This window comes from Musa acuminata, chromosome BXJ3-9, assembly GCF_036884655.1.
Source record: "Musa acuminata AAA Group cultivar baxijiao chromosome BXJ3-9, Cavendish_Baxijiao_AAA, whole genome shotgun sequence".
Taxonomy (NCBI): domain Eukaryota; kingdom Viridiplantae; phylum Streptophyta; class Magnoliopsida; order Zingiberales; family Musaceae; genus Musa; species Musa acuminata.
In genome coordinates this window covers 36,383-59,773 of record NC_088357.1, presented here as the reverse complement: position 1 = coordinate 59,773, position 23,391 = coordinate 36,383, and the positions used below count along the sequence as shown (strand labels likewise).

The following is a 23,391-nucleotide window of genomic DNA, read 5'->3' as shown; positions in this document are numbered from 1 at the left end:
TCCCGACTTTGGCCCCTCCGACGAACAAGTCAGTAGTTGTTTTTCTCTTCTTTTTTCTCTCCCCTAGCCAGATGTTGACCGGAGGCTTTTATACTACTGTACGAGGGTCGGTCGTATGCGGGTTTGGTGTGGCGACCGATCCTCGAGGGATGAGACGATACTTTTGTGCGGTCGTCGTCTCGGGATACGCGGAACGACGCCAGACGATGCCGTCCCGAGCTTTCGGGATGGGACATACCAAACAACGCCTTGGTATGGGTTCTGACTTGGCGCTTGGGGGTGCTCCCCTTGCTGACTCGATTGTAGCGCAGCGTGACATCGGTTGTGACGTGTCTTGAACCCAAAATATACCTTATCAACCCACAACAGTTCTGCCCATCTCCTTCCTCGACTCCTTGATCCCCTAGCTCGACACCTTGTACTTGTCGTCCCGGCTCTTCACCAGTTCCGGCGCTGCCATGGCCATCTTAACCTTTTGGGGCGACATCATCAGCGCCGGCGCCCCCAGGGGAAGGCGGTCGCCGCGGTCCACCTGCCACGCTCACCAGAACTTGCCGTACATCTTCGCCAGCCCCTTCAGCTCCTGCCTTTGCATCACCTCCGGCATTCCGGGGCACATCAACACGCCCGACTTGACCTAGTACGCGTGGGAGTGCCACAACTTCTGCTCCCCTGCCGGCAGCGTCTCAAAGATCCCATCGAAAACGATGTACTCGACTCCTGCAATGGGAACAATTACTTCACGAAAGCTTTTCGTCCGTAGCCGATGCTATTCGTCTTCTTTTGATGAGGTGGGCGGAGGGGGCGTCGGAGTTGTAGACGGCGCACCGGAGGACGTCCTGGTTAATGCGGGCGGCGTAGTGGTGGGCCTGGATCTGGCAGCCCAGGTCGTGGGAGTAGAGCGCGAAGCTTCACAGGTGCTGTTTCATCTGCGACACCGGCTTCTTCGACTGCAGCATCTGCGCGCCCTCGTTGATCAGCTTCCGCTCCACCGTCATCGGCTTCCCGGGCGGCGTAGGGCCGTCGACGCCCGCCACAGGCGCCGGCCGCGGGTTCTCGTCGCTCCAGGACATCAGGCACGGTGATGATTGCATCGAGTCGGCCGGGAGGGCTTATTATAGCGAAGTGAGCAGCGGAGGGAGGCGCCGTTGGACTCGACGTGCTCGCTACGTGGCGTTTTGCATGCCAAAGAAGCTTAAAAAACACTCCGCCACTCATTCAATAGTTACCCAATTCGCTGCTCAGGTTTTCCTGTGGTCTCCAGTACTTTCGCCAATCACGAAGACATTCATGGTCCCATTAGTTCGTAGATCTCTCAGCCTGTAACCAAATTGATCGAACCGGTTAAGCAATTTGGTTCACGTCAGTTTGGTTGATTAGGTCCAACAAAAATCGAGAAAACAGTGAGTCACGAGTTAGAGGCGGTTCGACGCACTGCCCTACGAACTATGAAGAGCTGGTATCTTATCCCTTCCTCTAAGGGGGGCACTGCAGAGTTCCCGTTTCTTCCACCAATTGGCCTGCAGCAATGGCAGCGACGATCCCGGCCTCCGCGTCCCTCTCGGTCGGCCGCTTTCCGAACAACCGCGCCTCGTCCTCCTCTTACCCCTGCCCCGCCACCGCCCTCCGTAGAACCTTCTTAGTCGGTTTCTCGAAATTCCCGGCCGCCGTCGCCAAACCCTCGCTTGGGGTCGCTTCCCTCCCTTCGAGGCGTTACCTTCGTACCCACTGCCAACAGCAGGAGCAGCAGCAGAGGCTTGCGGTCGTCCCCAGAGAGCAGCGATGGATGTTCGAGGAATCCGAGATCAATGGACCCGTATACTCTCTCTCTCTCTCTCTCTCCTTTACTACCCCTATTCTGATTCTTCCAATTTCTCGTAAATAATACCCGTGTTTTTTCTAGTAAGTTTGCATTGCGGTGTAAATTGTTTGTTTTTGTCCTACTTGTTCAATTTGTGGGTGTATGGCTTCTGCGTATATCGACCCCTTTAACTTGGCTGTATTTGCGGGAACCTCATTCACCTGGCTGCCCTTCTTTTGTTCTATGTGATTGTTGGAAAATCTTAAGGTTGAACCCCTTTAAGAGGCGATACCTCTAGGAGTTGAAGGAATCAGTTTCGACTGGACTTACTGGTCCATAGAACAATTTTTTTTTTCTGAATAAGGATTCAAGTGGAGTTGAACTCTTTGGAAGAAGGAAAAAAAAAGAAAAACTTTGACCCTGTTTGTGTTTGTAAAATGCAGATAAAAAACACAAAGCATCAGCTATAGGAGCAGTCCGAAAGAAGAAAAAGACAAAATAATTAAAAAGAGAATTGAATATTATATGGCTGATCTGGATGTTTTTAGGCCGATATTGTGGTAGAAAAGGAAGCTTATTTGACACTGAATAATTTGACCTGTCGTGGACCACTTGTTAGCATTCATCTGGGGATGGTTAAGTATGTGAGCACTAGCTTTGCCTATGGGTAATTCAGTGTGCATCTCGGTAACTATAGATTTCTGTTTAGTTATATAATTTCACATTTGGACTAGGTCAGTTGATTTTGGATATTTGAGGCCAGAACTCCATAGGAAAGGCAAGGGCGATTGTTAACTAAGGGGACTGATAGGGAAGCCATGAGCATCAGCGTATTGCGTATCTATGCTGATATAAAGAAACAATTATCGGAGGGGATATTAAGGGCCCACAAGCACACATAGAAAGCCAAACAAATGAGTGAAATTCTGAGCATATGTATTAAATTGAAAAAATCCCAGTTCTCTTTTAGGAACCTCTTCGGAGTTTGTTTGTTTAAGAAGTTTAAGCTCGTTGTTGCTTGCATCATTGAGAAACAATAATTTATTTTATAATTTTCTTTGGTTTTTAAGTACTTTGTTCTATATTTGTCTAGTTATCATGCCATGTCATGAAGGATTGCCTAGATAAATCATAAACAGGATATAGTAATTCTCATCTCAGTTTGACCCCATTTCTCTGTTATTGCTGGCTATATTTTGATGTTTAAATATTTCCTCAGATATCTTTTGACTATTTCCATGTCTACCGGGATTTTTTGCATGAACAATGAGAAAAATTCAAAATCAAATCAGGAAATCCTTTCCACCGGTAACCAAATCTTGACTTATTTATGTCATCGTTCTCTAATAATAAAAAAAGGGAATAATGAACGGCATAGAAAGCAAGTTTCGTTGAATTGTTTCAATGAGTTAAAGTGGTGGTTTCACTTTTTATTTTGAACATAAATTCTATACTTACATATAGGTAAGTCAATGAATGTTGTTTTTCCACTTAAAGTGTTCTTGTACATATTCTGCATGCCGTTTTACTCATTTTTTGTATTTCATGATTGTAATACAAGATATATGCTTTGTTTGTCAGGATATTTGGAACAAAACTTGGTATCCAAAGGCCGCAGATCATATTTCAACAGAAAAAACATGGTATATAGTTGATGCAACAGACAAGATCCTAGGCAGGCTAGCATCAACTATCGCAATATATATTAGAGGAAAAAATCTTGCAACATATACTCCTAGCGTTGACATGGGGGCTTATGTGATTGTGGTATGTATTATGAATCCAGCTGCTTTTGATTTTATCTCCCTTTGAATGCACAATGCCAATTGGCACAGCATGTCCGAAACTAAGCCTCACAATTTTTATGAAAGTTTGTTATAAAGCATTTATTGTTTACACCACATCCTAATGAGAAATCACCTGAAGATTACAGGTTAAATTTGTACTCCAGTGTGGTCATTTTTTTTGTCAACTTTTTCTTCTAATCAAGTGTATGATTAACATGGCAGCTTCCTGTAGGAATTTCAGATACATGATATGAACTGCTATTCCATTTAGTGTCCAAGAATTTTATTTATTTCTTTTGATGTTTGGAGCTTCTTAAAATCTTGGAAGCACGTTCATCTTTGTTTTGTTCTACTTGTTGTTGTCAGCTATTTCAAGCTTTAAGATGTAGGTTTCTATTAATTATGGTTGATTCGCTAAGGTTGCCCCACATTTGGCTTTATATTAGTAGGATGTCAAATTGCAAATTTTGAAGTCTAATGAGGAGTTGTGGCAGGATAGGCTCAAATCTTTTGTGTTTCATTATGGATATGTTATGTGCAATTTTTATTGAGTTGAGTCCTTTGTTTTTCAGAATAGCCCTTTTAGATTAACTTATTGATCCAATAAGTTTTAACTTTATGACTTTTGGGGTATATAATTTTGTTAGGACCTTTTTATTTTATGAGCTTTGAATAATGTTTATTGAGTCTGTTTACTTCAGTTAGAGTCGGATAGAAGTTTATTTAATATTTATTTATTATTCAAAGTGCAAGCCCTGGTGGACTCTAGGTGGAACTCTATAAATAATGATGTAACCCTTTCTTTAAAGGAATCAATCAATGAAATATTATTCCAGTTTGTTATGACAAACTCTAGAAGACCGATCCCCTCGAAGTGATCATCCCTTTTTCTTTCATTTTTTCTATTTCTTTTACGATAAAACCTTACGGTTCTATCATTTGGTATCAAAGCTGCGATCTTCGGCGTTCTCGGTGCAGTTCGTTATCTCAAAAAAATAAAAATAAAAAAAGGAAGGAAGAAGAAGCCGCAGCCACGCACCCCTGCTTCCGGCCAGCCCACCGCCGCCCGCCGCTACAAGGTGACTCCACCGTTACCGCTGCGACCCGGCCGCTCGTAAACTATCGGTCGCCTCCCACCTGAGCCACCACCGCTGCCTCCTCCACCGCCGCTCGACTCCCCTAGGGTCACAGCCGTAGCCGCTCGACCTCCCCTCCTCGGTGATCGTTGGTGACGCTGCTCCCAACCGCGCCACCACCGCTGCCCACCTCCCCTTGGGTCGTAGCCGCAGCAGCTCGACCTCCCCTCATCGCGGCGACCAAAACAGGGCAACCGAGAAAGGGCCGCCGACACTATTTCTGGCCAGCGGACCACCCCTTGGCAGCGCCTAGCCTCGACGCTCCTTTTCTACTCCTTGCCCTTGACGATCTTGCTCGCAGCCACAGTCGTTGGTTACCGCAGCCCCTCCTTGCAGCGGTTGCAGAAACAGAGCTTCCTCTGTTGCCGCAGCCCCTCGTCGATTGCAGCCGCGACCCTCGGCCTCCTTCTCCTTCTCCATCGCCGTCGCTGCTTACATATTACAGATTACAGATTACAGATTTGTAGTCTTACGTAATGGCCACTGATAATTCAGTGAAAGCACAAATGGAAGCATTGGAAATCAGAATTGAGAATAGACTGTAAGAAACACTTAATGATTTCAAAAAGAGCCTATTGGAGAGCCTCAGCAAATTTTAACAAAATGGGGGCTCAAGTTCTACGTTGCACATATATGAAAATACAGGAAAAGGGCCCCAAGATTGTGACACAAACTACTCACACATGAAGGTGGAATTTCCGAGATGGGAAGATGGGGATCCGACTAGTTGGATCTCTAAGGCGGAAATGTTTTTTCGTTTTCACATAACCCCAGAAGAATCTAAGTTAGAAGTGGCCTCAATCCAACTCGACGGAGATGCAATCTAGTGGTACGATTGGTATGAAACTTTCCACGGAGTTCCTTCGTGGGAGCAGTTCAAAAGAGGGCTTCTTGTTCGCTTTGGCCCATCTGAATATGAGAATGTTGATTGTCAGCTCGGCAAAATTCGTCAGACTTCTATAGTGTTGGAATATCAGAGTAGGTTTGAAAGATTGTTAAATCAAGCTAGAGATTGGTCGGAACGACAAGTTCTGGGTACATTTATTGAAGAGCTTATTCCAGAGATCTGGTGTGAAGTTAAGGCTTGTCAACCCTGCACTATGATAGCTGCGATCTCATTTGCACATCTACACGAGAAAAAAATTAGCAAGGAAAGATCAGCAAGGGGTTTGTACTATGATGAAAATTGGAGTATGAAGCACCAATGTAAACAAGGACAACTTCTGATGATTGAACCAATTGGAGAGGAATCGAAAGCTAAGAATGTGAAGGTATAAATTCTAATGAAGATGTTGAACCTACCATACATACAATGCATGCATTAGTCGGCTACTCTAACTCGCAAATTATGGAAGTTGGCGGAACTCTGGAACATCAGTCTGTTATAGTTTTGATTGATACTGGTAGCACTAACAAATTTATGGACAGTGAGACTGTTGACCGATTGGCCTATCATATTGAAGGCTGTGATAGATTCGAAGTAAAGATTGTTGATGGATGGATTTTAACTTATGATAGCAAATGTTCAAAGATAAAATTGATTATACAGGGCTAGGAGTTTCTTGCAATGCTTACTACACTGAAAGACAAACATATTGCTTACACTATCAAAAAGTGGAGACCATACTTGATCAACGGGTTGTGATGCGTTGCAGATAGCCTATGGCTGAAGTGCTGAAAGAGAAGCTCCCGTGTTTGATGCTGCTCAGCCTTGAGGACAAGTCTGATTTGAAGAGGGAGGAATTGTTAGGACCCTTTTATTTTATGAGCTTTGAATAATGTTTATTGAGTCTGTTTAGTTCAGTAAGAGTCGGATAGAAGTTTATTTAATATTTATTTATTATTAAGAGTCCAAGTCCTGGTGGACTATAGGTGAAACTCTATAAATAGTGATGTAACCATTTTTTTAAAGGAATCAATCAATGAAATATTATTCCAGTTTGTTATGACAAACCCTAGAAGGCCGATCCCCTCGAAGTGATCATCCCTTTTTCTTTCATTTCTTCCATTTATTTTACGATAAAACCTTAGGGTTCTATGAAATTTATCCTAAAAACTATTTATTATATGTTACTCAAGAGGTTCTCCCTGTAGTTTGAGTTCTTGCTGTGCAAAAACTCCGACTTCTATTTGATCTCTCTCATAAGAGCTCTGTCATCTCATGAGGTGGAAAATTTTGCCAAGGTTCTGCTAGAATGCCTCTATAATGTTTTTTAACAGTTCTATTCATCTTATTGATCAACTTGAAAACTACATTCTGTTATTCAGACCGCTGGGCGTCCTAAATATGTTTTCTTTACAAATTGCCTAGTCCGGTTTTCATCTGGTTTTTTCTGCATTCAGCTAACTTGATATCCGTTTAAAGATAAACAACAAACTTTTCTTCAATAATTTTATTGAAATTACTTTGGATTGGTGTTGGAAACTAACTAATCAGAATGGTAACCACTAGTAAATGCATGAGAGATACCATTAGCTATACTAAGAATTGGTGGACATCCTAGAAAACAAAAACTCAACATGACCAAGCAATATCAAATTGCTTGGGACATCATGCTCTTTTAGCCCAGTGATGCAATACAATACTACTGTACTAGTTGTTTCTACCTTGCACCAGGTTGGAGCTGAATGGATGATGTTACTGACATCTCCCATTTCATTAACTTCTTGTTTACTTGCTTCTCTGTTACCTAAACATTTTACATTGTACCTTAAATAGGTGAATGCAGAAAAAGTTGCAGTCTCTGGTAAAAAGAGGACCCAAAAACTTTACAGGAGGCATTCGGGAAGGCCAGGTGGTATGAAGGTGGAAACTTTTGATCAGCTTCAACAGAGAATTCCTGAAAGAATTATTGAACACGCTGTCCGTGGCATGCTTCCAAAAGGAAGGGTGAGTTAATATCTCCATTGTTTACAGCAACATTACCTCGTCCCGAGTGCTAGGGACCTCCACAAACACACCTTGTTTCAAGTGACATTATCTTGTTTATAATGTTCCTATTTTTAGTCAGTTGCTTAATCCTTTTCTGTGTTTTCTTATTTTCCTCAAATATGTCTTACATTATCCACGCCCACCAGACAATTACCACAATGATTGATATCTGCCCTTTTGACTGTGTATATAATCTGCTAACCCAAGGAAACATCCAAGGAGAGAATACTGTTTTGGTAATCACTTCTAAGATGTCAAGTTTATCGATGAGATTGTCCGACAATGCCAGAAGTTCAAAGTTTTAAGCAACAACCTATCCAAATGCATTGTGGTTTTTGTTTGCTCATCTGATGTGGCCATCGAATTCTGTTGCTTTTTTGCAGCTTGGAAGAACTCTTTTCACTCACCTGAAGGTATACAAAGGACCAGACCATCCACACGAGGCCCAGATGGCTATTCCTCTTCCTATCCATGACAAGAGAATACAATCAGACAAGTAAGACCTCTTGCTGAGACATGTGACTGGTAACTCATGTTTTATGGATCATTCAATTTCACCTTTTCAAGATTTTGCCTCCTCACTGGGGGGTTTACTTTTAAGCAGTTGTAGAAGTCTCAGTAATTTATGTCTCATCTGCTTGATTTAGTTATGTTGATTACTACTTCGAATGTCTAATATAGACTTTTGAGCTCATAATCTCTGTTGGATATTGCAGCTCTTGAGAAATGTGTACTAGTTGTAGGTCTTTCCTCAGTGATGAGATTCCCAGATACATATTAATTGGAGGATCCATTTAAAATTGAAATCATGGCCTCTGCACACGGAATCACCTTATTATGATCAAATGCAACATTAAGTGAATCAGAAGAGCAGAATCACCTTATCATTGCGATGTTCTTCTACATTGATTCTCCTAGCGTACCATTTTCCACACATTAATGAGGATTGGACATCAACTTAAGAGAGGAACAATTTTTGGAGGAGAAAGTCCAGCTGTGGGATCCATTCCGCCAACAAATGGCTTAGCTTGACATTAGTAGTGGTCAGCTATAATATATCCCTCATTCAAAGGGTTCATTCTTGGGTCCAATACCCTGTTCCTGTATCCTCAAACGAGGAGTCAACATCATAACAAATACATTGGAAGAGATGATTAAGTGGATTTGACTTTTTCATACATGTTAGGTTTAGATGAGTTACATAAGTACCATGAATCTTACGCGACTCTATTCTATAGGAGTATGTTTGTGTGCGCTCGTAGATATATCATATAATTTTGTTTGAAGTTTGATTTGAGTCCCTTGATTTAGCGGACATACAGATTTAAACTCAAAATTTGAAAACCAAAAATCAAATAAGGAGTGACTGATTTATTTAATGAACACATGAATGATTAATATAATTTAATGATCGGTTCTTCACAGTTTGTGTTGAACAAAAAGCAATTCTAATTATTCTAGATAGTCCATGATATCAAACATTTTCTCGTAAAACTCAGAAAGTGTCCAAAATAAATAACATGTTTTGATTTATACCGTAGATAAATGAATATATATATATATATATATATATATACCACCGTGGGTGAAAAAACCGTTGGGTAAGCTTACCTCATGCTGCGAAGATAACAAGATGACTAAAATAATATATGTATATATATATATTTTCGCAAAATCGCCCGAGTCGAGCAACTTTATTCTGACGATCGATGATCGGACTCGCTACGGGTCCGGTCAACTAAAATAATACTAGCTTTCCTTCAACCCTTCCAATAAGCAAAAACACCATAAACATCTGCACACCACATCATACGACCGTTCTGACATGCATACTCTGTCATGCCTGTAAATTATATACTTATCTCACAACCAATCTCAGTTACCATCAAAATCTGAGCTCTGCATAGCCATTAACAGGACCTATTAAAGTCACAGCTTCTTTAACTGCCTCCATTAGGTACTCCGGATGGTCCTCTATGCGTGCAAGACCATGCTGGGTGGGAATTTTGTGCAAAATTTTTACAACAATCTGCAGCACATTGTCATTAGTAATGACTCTGCGTAACAGAAAAGTCTACAACCAAGAAAAATGTGCAAGTCCTAAACCAGTAACCCCAAACCAAGAAGCTGAAAAGCTATTCTCTTTTTGCTTAAAATGGAAACCCAACTACAATGCAGAATCTAAACCTTTCGACCAAACTTAAAAACTTGCAAAATTTGGAGTTTATTACACAACAAACGTTGTTGATAGCAAACCTTAAAGAGGAGACATTCTGCATCGATGACATATTAGAATAGAGAAGCTGAATATAATGCTAATTGTTCAATTCAGTAATCATCACAAATAAAAAAATCGGGACATGCTCGGGAGTCAAGACACTGGCTCAACATGTACATATACTACAGGCCATAGAAAGGTGGTTAACAGCAAGAAATAAGTGATTTATCATTTAGACCTCTTTGCTATCTATCAGTAAGGGACGATTTCAATATTCACTGATAAAAAATCTATGCCTAACAAGCTTTGCTGTAAAGCCAGGGATAATGTGAACATACAATGTAAAGTAGCAACTGTATGCTTGCCTAAGTGACCCTTTTTTTTTTCTACATACCATTTCATCAGTTAGTTCAATATTGCAGCTTCTAAATTTTAGCTTGTGTCATTGTAACACTCGGACAAAAATGAGCATCTTACTTATTTCCTAGTTGTGTGTATATTACAACCCAATCACCCAAGGTCCATACATAGGGTAATAAAAATGTCGACCCACACCATCTAGACCAATAATCTATTATATAATGAAGACATCTACTTGGAATGTATATTGAGTGTCCCATATAATACACTATGCATCATGATACATGTTTGTTCACCAACTCGACCATGGATTTGAATTATTTTATGGCAATTTGGGAACATCTCTAAATCCCCACACTCATCAAAAGAAGAAAGGAAGAAGAAACCAATCAACAAACATATATTCCTGACTGACCAGATCTATGCGTGAACGTTGATCCAAAATCCAATTAGGAAGAAACTATTTCTGAGACATACAAGGTAGCAATGCTATTGATCAGAAAAATGACTGTAAACTTGGTAAAAGAAAGTTAATCTTGAAAACCAGTTAAAAAGTGTAGCATGCATGCAGAGAAATAGCTAAATTTTGCTTGAATTAGTGGAAATTATGATCTTTCGTGCATAGCCGCCATAAGCTATTCCACCAATATATGGCTGTTCAGGACGAGCTTGTTTATCCTCATTACTTTTCTCTAAAGAGTACCTTATAGTAAATACAGCAAATAGATCATAGGTGATACATATGTTATGCATCTGATGAAGCTGTAAGCAATGGACTGCTAATTGCTAGTGTGCAGTCAACAAGCTACAATCCTTATATTTAAAAAAAAGTCCTTACATTACAAATAAGCACTCAAAAAATTTTAAAAAATGAGAGATATTACACTCTCATCTACATAAAAGAAAATTTAGTCCTCGAAATTTTCAATACCTCCTTCGACGAAAAGATGAGGATAACCTTTCTTCATTTCTTCCCCTAGTTCCTATGTCGTATCCGTAAAATGATGCTATTTATAAGGATCTTCTCTTTCTTATTAATGGCCTAAGTAGGCTCCTCCATGTAAGACAAGTCTTTTTCGATCGCAACTGGCTCATACTTGAAGATATGAGAGGAATCTGGTATATATTTTCTGAGTAATAAAACATGAAATATATCATGGATGTGAAATAAAGATGGTTACAAGGAAAAGCCTGTAAGCAATAGAATCGATCCTCTCAATGACCTCAAAAGGTCCAATAAACCTTAGGCTTAACTTTTCTTTCTTCCAAAATCTTACATTGCCTTTGTAAGGGGAGACCTTCAGGAATAGAAAATCACCTACTTGAAATTTAATATCTCGTCTTCGATTGTCAACATAGTTCTAATGGCGACTTTGAGCAATCTTTAGACTTATTAATAGAACTCGAATCTTTTCAGTAGTCTCTTGTACATTGTCTGGTGCAAACAACTTTCTATCGCCAACTTCCTCCCAACATATAGGTATTCTGTACCTTCACCCAAACAAAGCTTCATAAGGAGCCATTTGAATGCTCGAATGGTAACTACTATTCTAAGTAAATTCAACAAGAGACATATCTTAATACCAATCACCTTTCCAATCCATGATATAAGCTCTAAGCAAATCTTCAAGAGTTTGAATGGTTCTTTATGATTGACCATCGGTTTAAGAGTGACAAGCAGTGCTAAACTTGACTTTAGTGCAATATATTTTTGTAACCTTCTCCATAATCTTGAAAGAATTATGAAGTCTCTATTAGAGATGATCTCTTTTGAACACCATGAAGTATTACTATTTCATTGATATATAAATATGCAAGCTTATCAAGAGAATAAGTCAAATTTATCAATAGGAAATTTGTAGGTTTGGTAAACCGATCATTGATAACCCAAATAACAACATGCTTTCTCGAGGTTCTGGGTAGTCCTGAAACAAAATCCATGGAAACATATTTCCATTTCCATTCAAGAATATCTAACGGTTGCAACATAACTCTAGTCTCTGGTGTTCTGCTTTGTTTTGCTGACAAGTCAAACACTTTGAATCATACATTACTATCTCCTTCTTCATCCCTTCCCACAAATAATGAATTTAGAGATCTCTATACATCTCAGTGCTACCGAGATGCATGGTGTACATTAAATTATAACAATCATTTAGGATTTGGTTCTTGATATCTGGGTCTTTTGGAACACATACTTTATCTCAAATCTCAATAGGCCATCCTCTAAAATTTGAAAATTCGACTTTAAACCCTTTTCTACTTTGTTTCTCAAGTAGATTAAATGTGGATCTCATAGTTGTCCTTTTTAAATTTGTTGAATTAGTTCATATTGCAACTAGATAGAGTCCATCAATATCATTGAGTCTTGCTTTTTTATCATAATATTCAAATCATAATTTTCTTATAATAATCATAAGATTATTGATTTAATTAATATTTTTACGGCCTGCGTATCTGTGATTATGATGCAATTACATGAGGAGCCACAGCGGAAGCATGAAGGTGACAATGGGACCCATGAGAAAATGAAGCAAGAGGACCAGATATCCTTGTCGTCCTAGATTCCTAAAAGTCCTTTAAGAAAATTTCCATCGATCTCTAAATAATTTACCAAACCTCAACATAATTTTACAAATCAAATGTGTCAAATATCTCAGTGATCCTCAAATCATACTTCGATACCTCCTCTGTTACGCTGCCCGAATTATCACATTCGGGATGTGTGACCGTCTTAAAATATATAATATTAAAAATTAATTAACAATAGAATCGATGATCCAAACTACATTTGAGGATACTAAAAATCATTCAAGTCATAAATACATTATGAATAAGCCACTATAAAATTTTTAAAAATGAGAGATATTACACTCTACCCTTCTTAAAAGGAAAATTTAGACCTCTAAATTTGCCATACCACCTTCGACGAACAGACAGGGATAATCTTTCTTCATTTCTTCCTATAGTTCCTAGGTCGTATCATCCGTGAAATGATACTTCCAAATTACTTTAACAAGAGGAATGATTCTATTTCGTAGAATCTTCTCTTTCTTATCAATGGTCTGAGTGGGCTCTTCCTTGTAAGACTAAGTCTTTTTCAATTGCAATCGACTGAAACTTAATGATATGAGAGGAATCTGGTATGTATTTTTGAGCATTAAAACATGAAATATATCATGGATGTGACATCAAGCCAAAGCAAAACTTCTATTTCAATTTCTTTTCTTTTCTCTTATCAAGCCTACGATGGTTGTAGCAAGTTTCTCTCATTTGGTAATTTTCAATTAATTTCACCTCAAATTACTTAGGTTTGGCTAACACAAGGATTTGGAAGGTGACAAATTTTAAAAAATGAGAGATATTTCACCCTGCCCTCTTTAAAAGAAAATTTTAGTCATCTAAATTTGTCATACCTCCCTCGACAAAAAGATAAGGATAGCCTTTCTTCATTTCTTCTTCTAGTTCCCAGGTCGTATCATCCATAAAATAATGCTTCTAAATTTCTTTAACAAGACGAATAATTCTATTTCTTAAGATCTCTTTCTTATCAATGGTCTGAGTGAGCTCTTCCATTTAAGATAAGACTTTCACAATCGAATCATACTTGATGATATGAGAGAAATCTGGTATATATTTTCTGAGCATTAAAACATAAAATATATCATGGATGCGGCATAAAATTGATTTCAAGGCAAAGCCTGAAAGCAATAGAATTAATCCTCTCAATGACCTCAAAATGTCTAATAAACCTTGGGCTTAACTTTTCTTTCTTCTAAAATCTTATAATGCCTTTGTAAAGGGAGACCCTCGAGGGCATATCATCGAATCTGACTCATCTTGAAACGAGAGCAAAGAGCTGACAACGGGACCCACTAGATCGAAAGGCCCTATAGATTCAACAGAGGAAGATGAAACAAGTGGACCAGAAGTCCTTATCATCCTAAATTCCTAAAAGACATCAAAGAAAATTTTCAACGATCACTATATAATTACTAAACCTCAATATAATTTTGCACATCAAATGTATCAAATATCTCAGTGATCCTCAAATCATGCTATGCTACCACCTCTATCACGCCTCCCAAATGATCACATTCAGGAGGTGTGACCCTGTCTTAAAATCCATAATATTAAAATTTAATCAACAATATAATCTTGGATCTAAACCACATTTGAGGACACTAGAAATCAAGTCATAATTGACAATCAAGTCATAATTGACACTAGAAATCAAGTCATAATTGACACTCATAATCCACAATTCTTAAGCCTATGTAGTTATACACCACATCACTCAATAATTCATAAAATCCAAAGTCTACTCAATTAAACGATAACTACATCATAAAACGACAAGTGTGAGAATTCATACAATCACAAAACAAACATTTATCACAAGTTTGTATAATTATACAAATTAAACTTAACATTCCAAAATTCAAAACATGAGAGGTCCTTTAAAACCTCTACAAAACACACAAATTCATATTTACCATCAACATTTAGTTAGACGCTAAGTGTAGTTATACAACAAAAACATTTAACACTAGCCTTGGAAACATTTGATTACCAAATGTGAGGAATGGATCCAAAACATCAAGCCAAAGCAAAACTTCTACTTCAATTCCTCTTCTCTTCTCTTATCAAGCCTACTTTGGTTGCAGCAAGTTTCTCTCATTTAGTAAATTTTCATTTAATTTCACCTCTAATTACTTAGGTTTGACTAACACAAGTATTGCAAGATAGCAAACATGCCTGAAAGAAGCTTACGTGTCCATTGAACAAACATAACTAGCACCATTTGAAGGTTAGCAAGTGACACATGTCCTCTATTTTTTTTAAAACTTAATATGAATTTTTCATAAATCATATCAAATTGCTAAGGTTCACATTTAGGTCCGTGGCAATAAGCTTATAATATAAAATTATTTATTACAAAAGAATTATTAAACAATCCTTATATTTATAAACAGGTCCTTACATTACAAATAAGCCCTTACAAAATTTTCAAAAATTAGAGATATTACACTCTCCCATCCTTAAAATAAAATTTAGTCCTCTAAATTTGTCATACATAATTCGACGAAAAGATGAGGATAACCTTTCCTCATTTCTACCTCTAGTTCTCACGTCTTATCAATCGTAAATGATGCTTCCAAATTACTTTAACGAGAGACATGACTCTATTTCTTAGGATTGTCTCTTTTTTTATCAATGATCAGAGTGGGCTCTTCTATGTAAGACAAGTCTTTTTCGATTGCAATCAACTCATACTTAATGACATGAGAGAAATATGATATATATCTTCTGAGCATTAAAACATGAAATATATCATGGATGTGACATAAAGATGGTTGCAAGGCAAAGCCTGTAAGAAATAGAACCAATCATCTCAATGACCTCAAAAGGTCCAATAAACCCTAGGCTTAACTTTTCTTTCTTGTAAAATTTTACAATGCCTTTGTAAGGGGAGACTCTCGAGGGTATATCATCGAATCAGGCTATGATGTTTCAAAGGCCGAATAGGACAAGAATCATAAGGAGTTATGATCGACAAAGTTGCATGCCATTTCGAGCTAACTATGATTGGTCGAGTCCTGTGAGGTTACATTAAGGCACCGATTAGATCATGATCCCCACTAGAGATATGCCGAGGGTCTTTGATTCACGTATCGAAGGGAGTTATGTGTTTTGCGAGATATTTATTTTTCTGCTACATCTTTTTATTGGTCAAAAGCATGTCGCTTTTAAATCCCTTACATGACATACATGATGTCAACCGCCTCACTGCTCCAAATTACATGGATTGGCTATGCAACTAGAGAATCATTCTTATGATGGAGAAAAGCACATACACCCTTGACACAATGATGCCCACTCCTGAGGAAGGGGCAAGTAAGGATGAGATCGCTTGTTACGTGAGGTACTTAAACGATTCCACTCTTGCTCCGCATTACATATTGAGCTTCATAACTCCTGAGTTACAGAGACAACATAAAAAGATAAATGCAAGATTCATTCTCTTTAGCGCTAAGATGACTTAGAGGATACCGGTTTAGAACCATGTGCGTAAAATGATTGAGTGGATAAAGAAGCTCACGGGTCTAGGAATGGTCCTAGAGGATAACCTGCGTGTAGATCTTATGCTTTAGACCTTCCCAGACTCCTTTTCTCAGTTCATTATAAATTTAAACATGAGCAAGCTTGAGGTGACTCTCCCTGAGCTCCTCAATATGTTGAGAGAGGCTAAGAGCACCATCAAGAAAAACCCTATCTCATGCCTTGTCCTTCTTCCCCTTTTCCCCTCCCAATCGATAAACCCACAATCACCCGTCCCAACCGACAACCCTCTATCATACCTCCTCCCTCTTCCCATGCCAACTAATAACAACTCACAGCCACTTCCTAGTGTTTTGGAAAAGATTAAATTTATCATGTATTTTAGATTTAATATTTGGGAGTGTCTAATTTCACTTAAGCACACAACTAATGTCATGGGTATTTTAGCACTTTGGTATCTTTTAGCGCCTGACCCTTCGACTATATTAATCCTCACTAGATAAACAAATCAGCAAAACTACTTATTCTTCTACAAAGTTATGGAAAGTACCACCTCCTTATTTTTTTAATTAAAAAATTTCATAAAGTACCCTACGAGTTTAATCACTATTCTTGTTGTTTGGTTTTACATGTCAAATAAAGTATATGATATATATATCCACGGGTATAAATTAACATGTGCAGATAATGATCTACATCAAATGCATGTTGATGAATATAGAAGATTGCAACTTCAACATTTTTTAAGATGATAAAGACTTATCTACTTTTGTGAATTTAGGAATGTAAAAATCATCGATTAGTTGACCCTCAAAAGCTCCTTCATGTCCAAGCTAAATAACCTTGATTGTCTTGTACCAACCACACTTGCAAGTCTTCTTTGTCTAAATAGTTAACAAACATTGCATGTCAATCTAACTCAAAATTACAATTTGCAAGAGGCTGGTGTGAAACCTTAATTCCCAACTTCTTCACAATCTAATTCCTCCATCAATTTTAGAGAGAGAGAATGAATTGAAAGGAACACAACACTCAACCATTTTCTAAACCCATGTGAACCACAAGGCTGTAGTAGTGAGACCCAAATACAGATTTAAGGTTGGCATGAGCTTCCATAAATAGATTAAGAAAAAGCAAAGTGGAGAACTATGCAATATTTCAAGAGACAGACATAATCATGAGACTATACAGTCCAATTAGTTTTATTGCTATTGTTATGTGCATAGTGTCGCTTCTTTTTTCACAAAATAAACAAATATTATAATTTAAGATAAGGATAACTTTGAGTAGCACTAATTGAATAAGTTGGTAAATAATTCTTACAAATGGTACAAAAGCTTATAATAACAAAACAATTTACTACCAGCAAATTAGGAAACGGAAAACATGAAAGACCTTGTAGAAGTTGTAACATCACCACCTATAAATGTGCTTAGATAATTAGAAAATAGAATGATATTACAACAAATTGACAAACACATATTTTCTTCGCATTTAAGACAACAAATATAAGTACATCCTTTTGTTAGAATTTAGAACCCTTCAGGTAGTATTCCAGCATTACACCACTATATGACGATGAGTGGAACATAAAATGACCTCAAAATTAGTGCTAGTCATGTTATAGAATGAACTGTTGCTAAACCAATGTTTGTGAACAAGTGAATGCAACCAAATGAGTAATTAATATTATCATATGGAACATAGTAAAAAATTTCAAGATCCATTTACATCAAACTCTGAAAAGTCCCATATTACAACAAATTAGAAAATAGATAATTAGAAAATAGAATGATATTACAACAAATTGACAAACACATATTTTCTTCGCATTTAAGACATCAGATATAAGTACATCCTTTTGTTAGAATTTAGAACCATTCAGGTAGTATTCCAGCATTACACCACTATATGACGATGAGTGGAACATAAAATGACCTCAAAATTAGTGCTAGTCATGTTATAGAATGAACTGTTGCTAAACCAATGTTTGTGAACAAGTGAATGCAACCAAATGAGTAATTAATATTATCATATGGAACATAGTAAAAAATTTCAAGATCCATTTACATCAAACTCTGAAAAGTCCCATTAATTTGTTGTTACCCAATTTCTCATGAAAGAGAAAGCCATACAATATAGTTGTTAAAAAGAAGAAAACAAAGAACAAATAAAATCACTCAAGTTCAAGACGTGATGCTTACCGCAAGACATAGTGTACACCTAAATCATCACCCACACCTGATTTGCCTGGCACTTGATGCCTACAAAAAAAAAAATCAAAATCAAAATCTGAACAAAAAACCAAAGAAAAAACCCTAAGCCTAGTTATAAACATTAAAAACACCCAAAATCTTATATACAAGAGTGGTTAAGGATAAAATCTAAGGGGATCAAGAGAAGTTTCTTCCATAAAAAGAATCTGATTTCGGTCTCCCACTTCTTGGCGATAACAAGAAAGGTCCGATAGGGTCCCCTGCCGAGCCTTTTGGCGTTCAACAACATGGCCCAAAATGGCCATTATAGTGCCATCGTTGAGGTGCTCCTTGATGGGCCTCTTCCTTCTGGTGATGACCTTATCGGCATACATCTTGATCATACAATTCATAAGACTTGGTAGTTATAATCATACGACACAACACTCAAAGATTCATAAAATCCAAAGCCAACTCATCTAAACGAAACCACATCATAAAATCCATCCCAAATGTCAATAAGCCATCATCTAAAATTTAAAAATTCGACTTCCCTGCCATTCGTACTTCATTCCTCAAGACGACCAGATGCATCTTAGATCCCTAAAAGATTTGGCAAATCAAATGTATCAACTATCTTATAGTGATCCTCAAATAATGCTCTGATACCACCTTTGTCACGCTCCCCGATTTATCACATTCAGGAGGTGTGACCTTGTCTTAAAATCCATATTATTAAAATTCAGTCAACAATCTAATATGAAAATTAAGTCAACAATGTAATACGAAATCCAAACTAAATTTGAGGACACTAAAAATCATTTATGTAATAATTCACACCCATAATCCACAATTCATAAGACTTGGTAGTTATATTCATACGACACAACACTCAAAGATTCATAAAATCCAAAGCCAACTCATCTAAACGAAACCACATCATAAAATCGATCCCAAATGTCATTAAGCCATCCTCTAAAATTTAAAAATTCGACTTCATTGCCATTCGTACTTCATTCCTCAAGACGACCAGATGCATCCTAGATCCCTAAAAGATATCAAATAAAATTTTCATCGATTTCTATGTAATTTACTAAATCTCAATATAATTTTGCAAATCAAATGTATCAACTATCTTATAGTGATCCTCAAATAATGCTCTGATACCACCTCTGTCACGCTCCCCGATTTATCACATTCAGGAGGTTTGACCTTGTCTTAAAATCCATAATATTAAAATTCAGTCAACAATGTAATACGAATTCTAAACTAAATTTGAGGACACTAAAAAACATTCAAGTCATTATTCACACCCACAATCCACAATTCATAAGACTTGGTAGTTATAATCATACGACACAACACTCAAAGATTCATAAAATCCAAAGCCAACTCATCTAAACGAAACCACATCATAAAATCGATCCCAAATGTCAATAAGCCATCCTCTAAAATTTAAAAATTCGACTTCAATGCCATTGGTACTTCATTCCTCAAGACGACCAGATGCATCCTAGATCCCTAAAAGATATCAAATAAAATTTTCATCGATTTCTATGTAATTTACGAAATCTTAATATAATTTTGAAAATCAAATGTATCAACTATCTTATAGTGATTCTCAAATAATGCTCTGATACCACCTCTGTCACGCTCCCCGATTTATCACATTCAGGAGGTGTAACCTTGTCTTAAAATCCATATTATTAAAATTCAGTCAACAATCTAATACGAAATCCAAACTAAATTTGAGGACAATAAAAATCATTAATGTCATAATTCACACCTATAATCCACAATTCATAAGACTTGGTAGTTATATTCGTACGACACAACACTCAAATATTCATAAAATCCAAAGCCAACTCATCTAAACGAAACCACATCATAAAATCCATCCCAAATGTCAATAAGCCATCCTTAAAAATTTAAAAATTCGACTTCACTGCCATTCGTACTTCATTCCTTAAGGTGACCAGATGCATCCGAGATCCCTAAAAGATATCAAAGAAATTTTTCATCGATTTCTATGTAATTTGCTAAATCTCAATATAATTTTGCAAATCAATTGTATCAACTATCTTATAGTGATCCTCAAAAAATGCTCTGATACCACCTCTGTCACGCTCCCCGATTTATAACATTCAGGAGGTGTAACCTTGTCTTAAAATCCTTATTATTAAAATTCAGTCAACAATCTAATACGAAATCCAAACTAAATTTGAGGACAATAAAAATCATCCAGGTCATAATTCACACCCATAATCCACAATTCTAAGACTTGGTAGTTATAATCATATGACACAACACTCAAAGATTCATAAAATCCAAAGCCAACTCATCTAAACGAAACCACATCATAAAATCCATCCCAAATGTCAATAAGCAATCCTCTAAAATTTAAAAATTCGACTTCCCTGCCATTCGTACTTCATTCCTCAAGACGACCAGATGCATCCTAGATCCCTAAAAGATATCAATGAAATTTTTCATCGATTTCTATGTAATTTACTAAATCTCAATATAATTTTGCAAATAAAATGTATTAACTATCTTATAGTGATCCTCAAATAAAGCTCTGATACCACCTCTGTCACGCTCCCCGATTTATCACATTCAGGAGGTGTGACCATGTGTTAAAATCCATAATATTAAAATTCAGTCAACAATCTTATGCGAATTCCAAATTAAATTTGAGGACACTAAAAATCATTCAAGTCATAATTCACACCCATAATCCACAATTCATAAGACTTGGTAGTTATAATCAAACGATACAACACTCAAAGATTCATAAAATCCAACGCCAACTCATCTAAACGAAACCACATCATAAAATCCATCCCAAATGTCAATAAACTATCCTTTAAAATTTAAAAATTCGACTTCACTGCCATTCGTACTTGATTCCTCGAGACGACCAGATGAATCCTAGATCCCTAAAAGATATCAAAGAAATTTTTCATCGATTTCTATATAATTTACTAAATCTTAATATAATTTTGCAAATCAAATGTATCAACTGTCTTGTTGAATGAGATCAGATAGCAAATAGATAGAGGCCATCAATATCATTGAGTCCAACCCATTTCTCATAATTTTCAAATCATAATATGGGTCATTTCGAACATACACTATCTCAAATGTCAAAAAGTCATCCTATAAAATTTAAAAATTCGACTTCACTACAATTTGTACTTCATTCCTCAAGACGACCAGATGTCCTTGGCATCCTAGATTCCTAAAAGATATCAAAGAAATCTTTCATCGATTTGTACTTCATTCCTCAAGTAGACTAAACGTGGATCTTGTAATTGTCGTTCTTTAATTTTTCGAATAAGATAAGATAGAACCTTGATAGAGGCTATCAAAATTTTAGAGTCTCGTACTATCCTCAAAACCTCAAGGTCATAATTTTTTCCATTGATTTCCATTGCTTAACCATGAGATTAGTCATAAAACTACTACATTTTCTACTACCTGTATAAACTACAATATTGGCCTTACCTAAGTGATAACAGAAGGTACAATCATAATCCTTTAAAATTTCTATATGTCACCATGATCTTGTATTTGACCCTTTCTAGGTAAAAATATACTTTATACTCTTGTGATGGGTAAAGAATCCCAACCCTAGCTCTCACGATTTTGCCATCAAGATTTCTTCTCTTCTGCCGCTTCCATTATCGTTGCTTGCCGCTACTGTTGCTACTTGTCGCTACCACAATCATTACACGCCGACTGCTCGCTGTTGCCACAATCGTCGCTTGCCGCTGCTATCACGACCACTGTCGCCGTTCCCGGTGTCACTACCGACTACTACTGCAGCTATTGCCTCTATAGCCTCGATCTTCTCACACTCTTCTCACTATACTGTTAACAGTATACTACTAACTATATACTAATAACATTATTTTTATTTATTAGATCAATAATATATTATTTTTAATTTTAATACTATTAATTTTTATTTATTTAAAATTATTTTTAGGTTTCAGAATAAAATTGTAAATGTACAGAGCAACTCTATAGATTTAATGTAAAATTTTATTGGTTTGATTTTTTAGACTTTTTGTTAACGTGACATTGTGATTTTATACCCTATTTTCTTTGCCTAGTGTGTCGGGTGTTTTTAGACCGTGGCGCCTAGCGCTTTTTAAATCACTGGTTGTAAGTATAGTTTCATATGTGAGTGCTCAACAAAGAACTTTTAAATTGATTTAAGAGCACTTGGAATGCCTATGTGAAGGAAAAATCACATGTTCTAGACGACAGCAAATTTTGTCATATGGAAACAAAGGAAATAGGGGGAACGAGGAGGGCCAAGAAAATTCTGTCAATGGAAACAAAGGAAATAGGGGGAACGAGGAGGGCCAAGAATATGCTCTTCAACTTAAAGGTACATATGGAAATTTTGAATATTCCCACTTTTGAGGTTAACGCTATCCTAGACACAGGCGCCACTACTTGCTGCATAGATGAAAGGGCTGTTCCAAGCGCTGCAATGGAAGAAAACCCTTACATAGTACATTTCAGTGGGATTACCTCCAAGACGACAGCAAACAAAAAATTAAAGGGAGGAAAAATGACTATTGGGAATAATACTTTCAGAATCCCCTACACTTATGCGTTCACAATGAAACTTGGGGATGACATCCAAATGATAATCGGATGTAATTTTATAAGGGCAATGCAAGGAGGAGTCAGGATTGAAGGTAATACGGTGACATTCTACATAAACTTAACGACCATCAATACCTTGCCCTACATCTCAACAGCCGCAGCTATAGAGGAATTGGATTTAGAAGAAAAAGATTATATCCAAATCCAAGAGGCAGTACTCTATTCAGCAGAAGCACAACAAAGTGACAGAAATATAAAGGCCAAGTTCGGAGGCCT

At 37.2% G+C, this 23,391-nt stretch overlaps 1 protein-coding gene and 1 long non-coding RNA gene across 3 annotated transcripts in view; one reads left to right on the top strand and one right to left on the bottom strand.

Moving 5' to 3' along the window:
- Positions 1-1,453: 1,453 nt before the first annotated feature.
- On the top strand, positions 1,454-8,353 carry LOC103996542 (large ribosomal subunit protein uL13c). The gene is made up of 4 exons (XM_009417451.3): positions 1,454-1,816; positions 3,383-3,568; positions 7,444-7,614; positions 8,040-8,353. Exons 1-4 carry the CDS (start codon positions 1,529-1,531, stop codon positions 8,154-8,156), a joined length of 762 nt encoding a protein of 253 aa, XP_009415726.2. The 5' UTR covers positions 1,454-1,528; the 3' UTR covers positions 8,157-8,353.
- Positions 8,354-9,305: 952 nt separating this feature from the next.
- The window catches only part of LOC135649333 (uncharacterized), a 33,151-nt gene continuing 19,065 nt past the window's right edge, over positions 9,306-23,391 (bottom strand). Inside the window, exons 4-5 of one of the 2 annotated variants that reach the window (XR_010501236.1) lie at positions 18,502-18,561; positions 9,306-9,685 (exon numbers count right to left, since the gene is read on the bottom strand). This is a non-coding gene — a long non-coding RNA (uncharacterized LOC135649333). The remainder of the gene's footprint in view (positions 9,686-18,501; positions 18,562-23,391) is intronic. The other variant, XR_010501235.1, reaches the window with a different exon arrangement.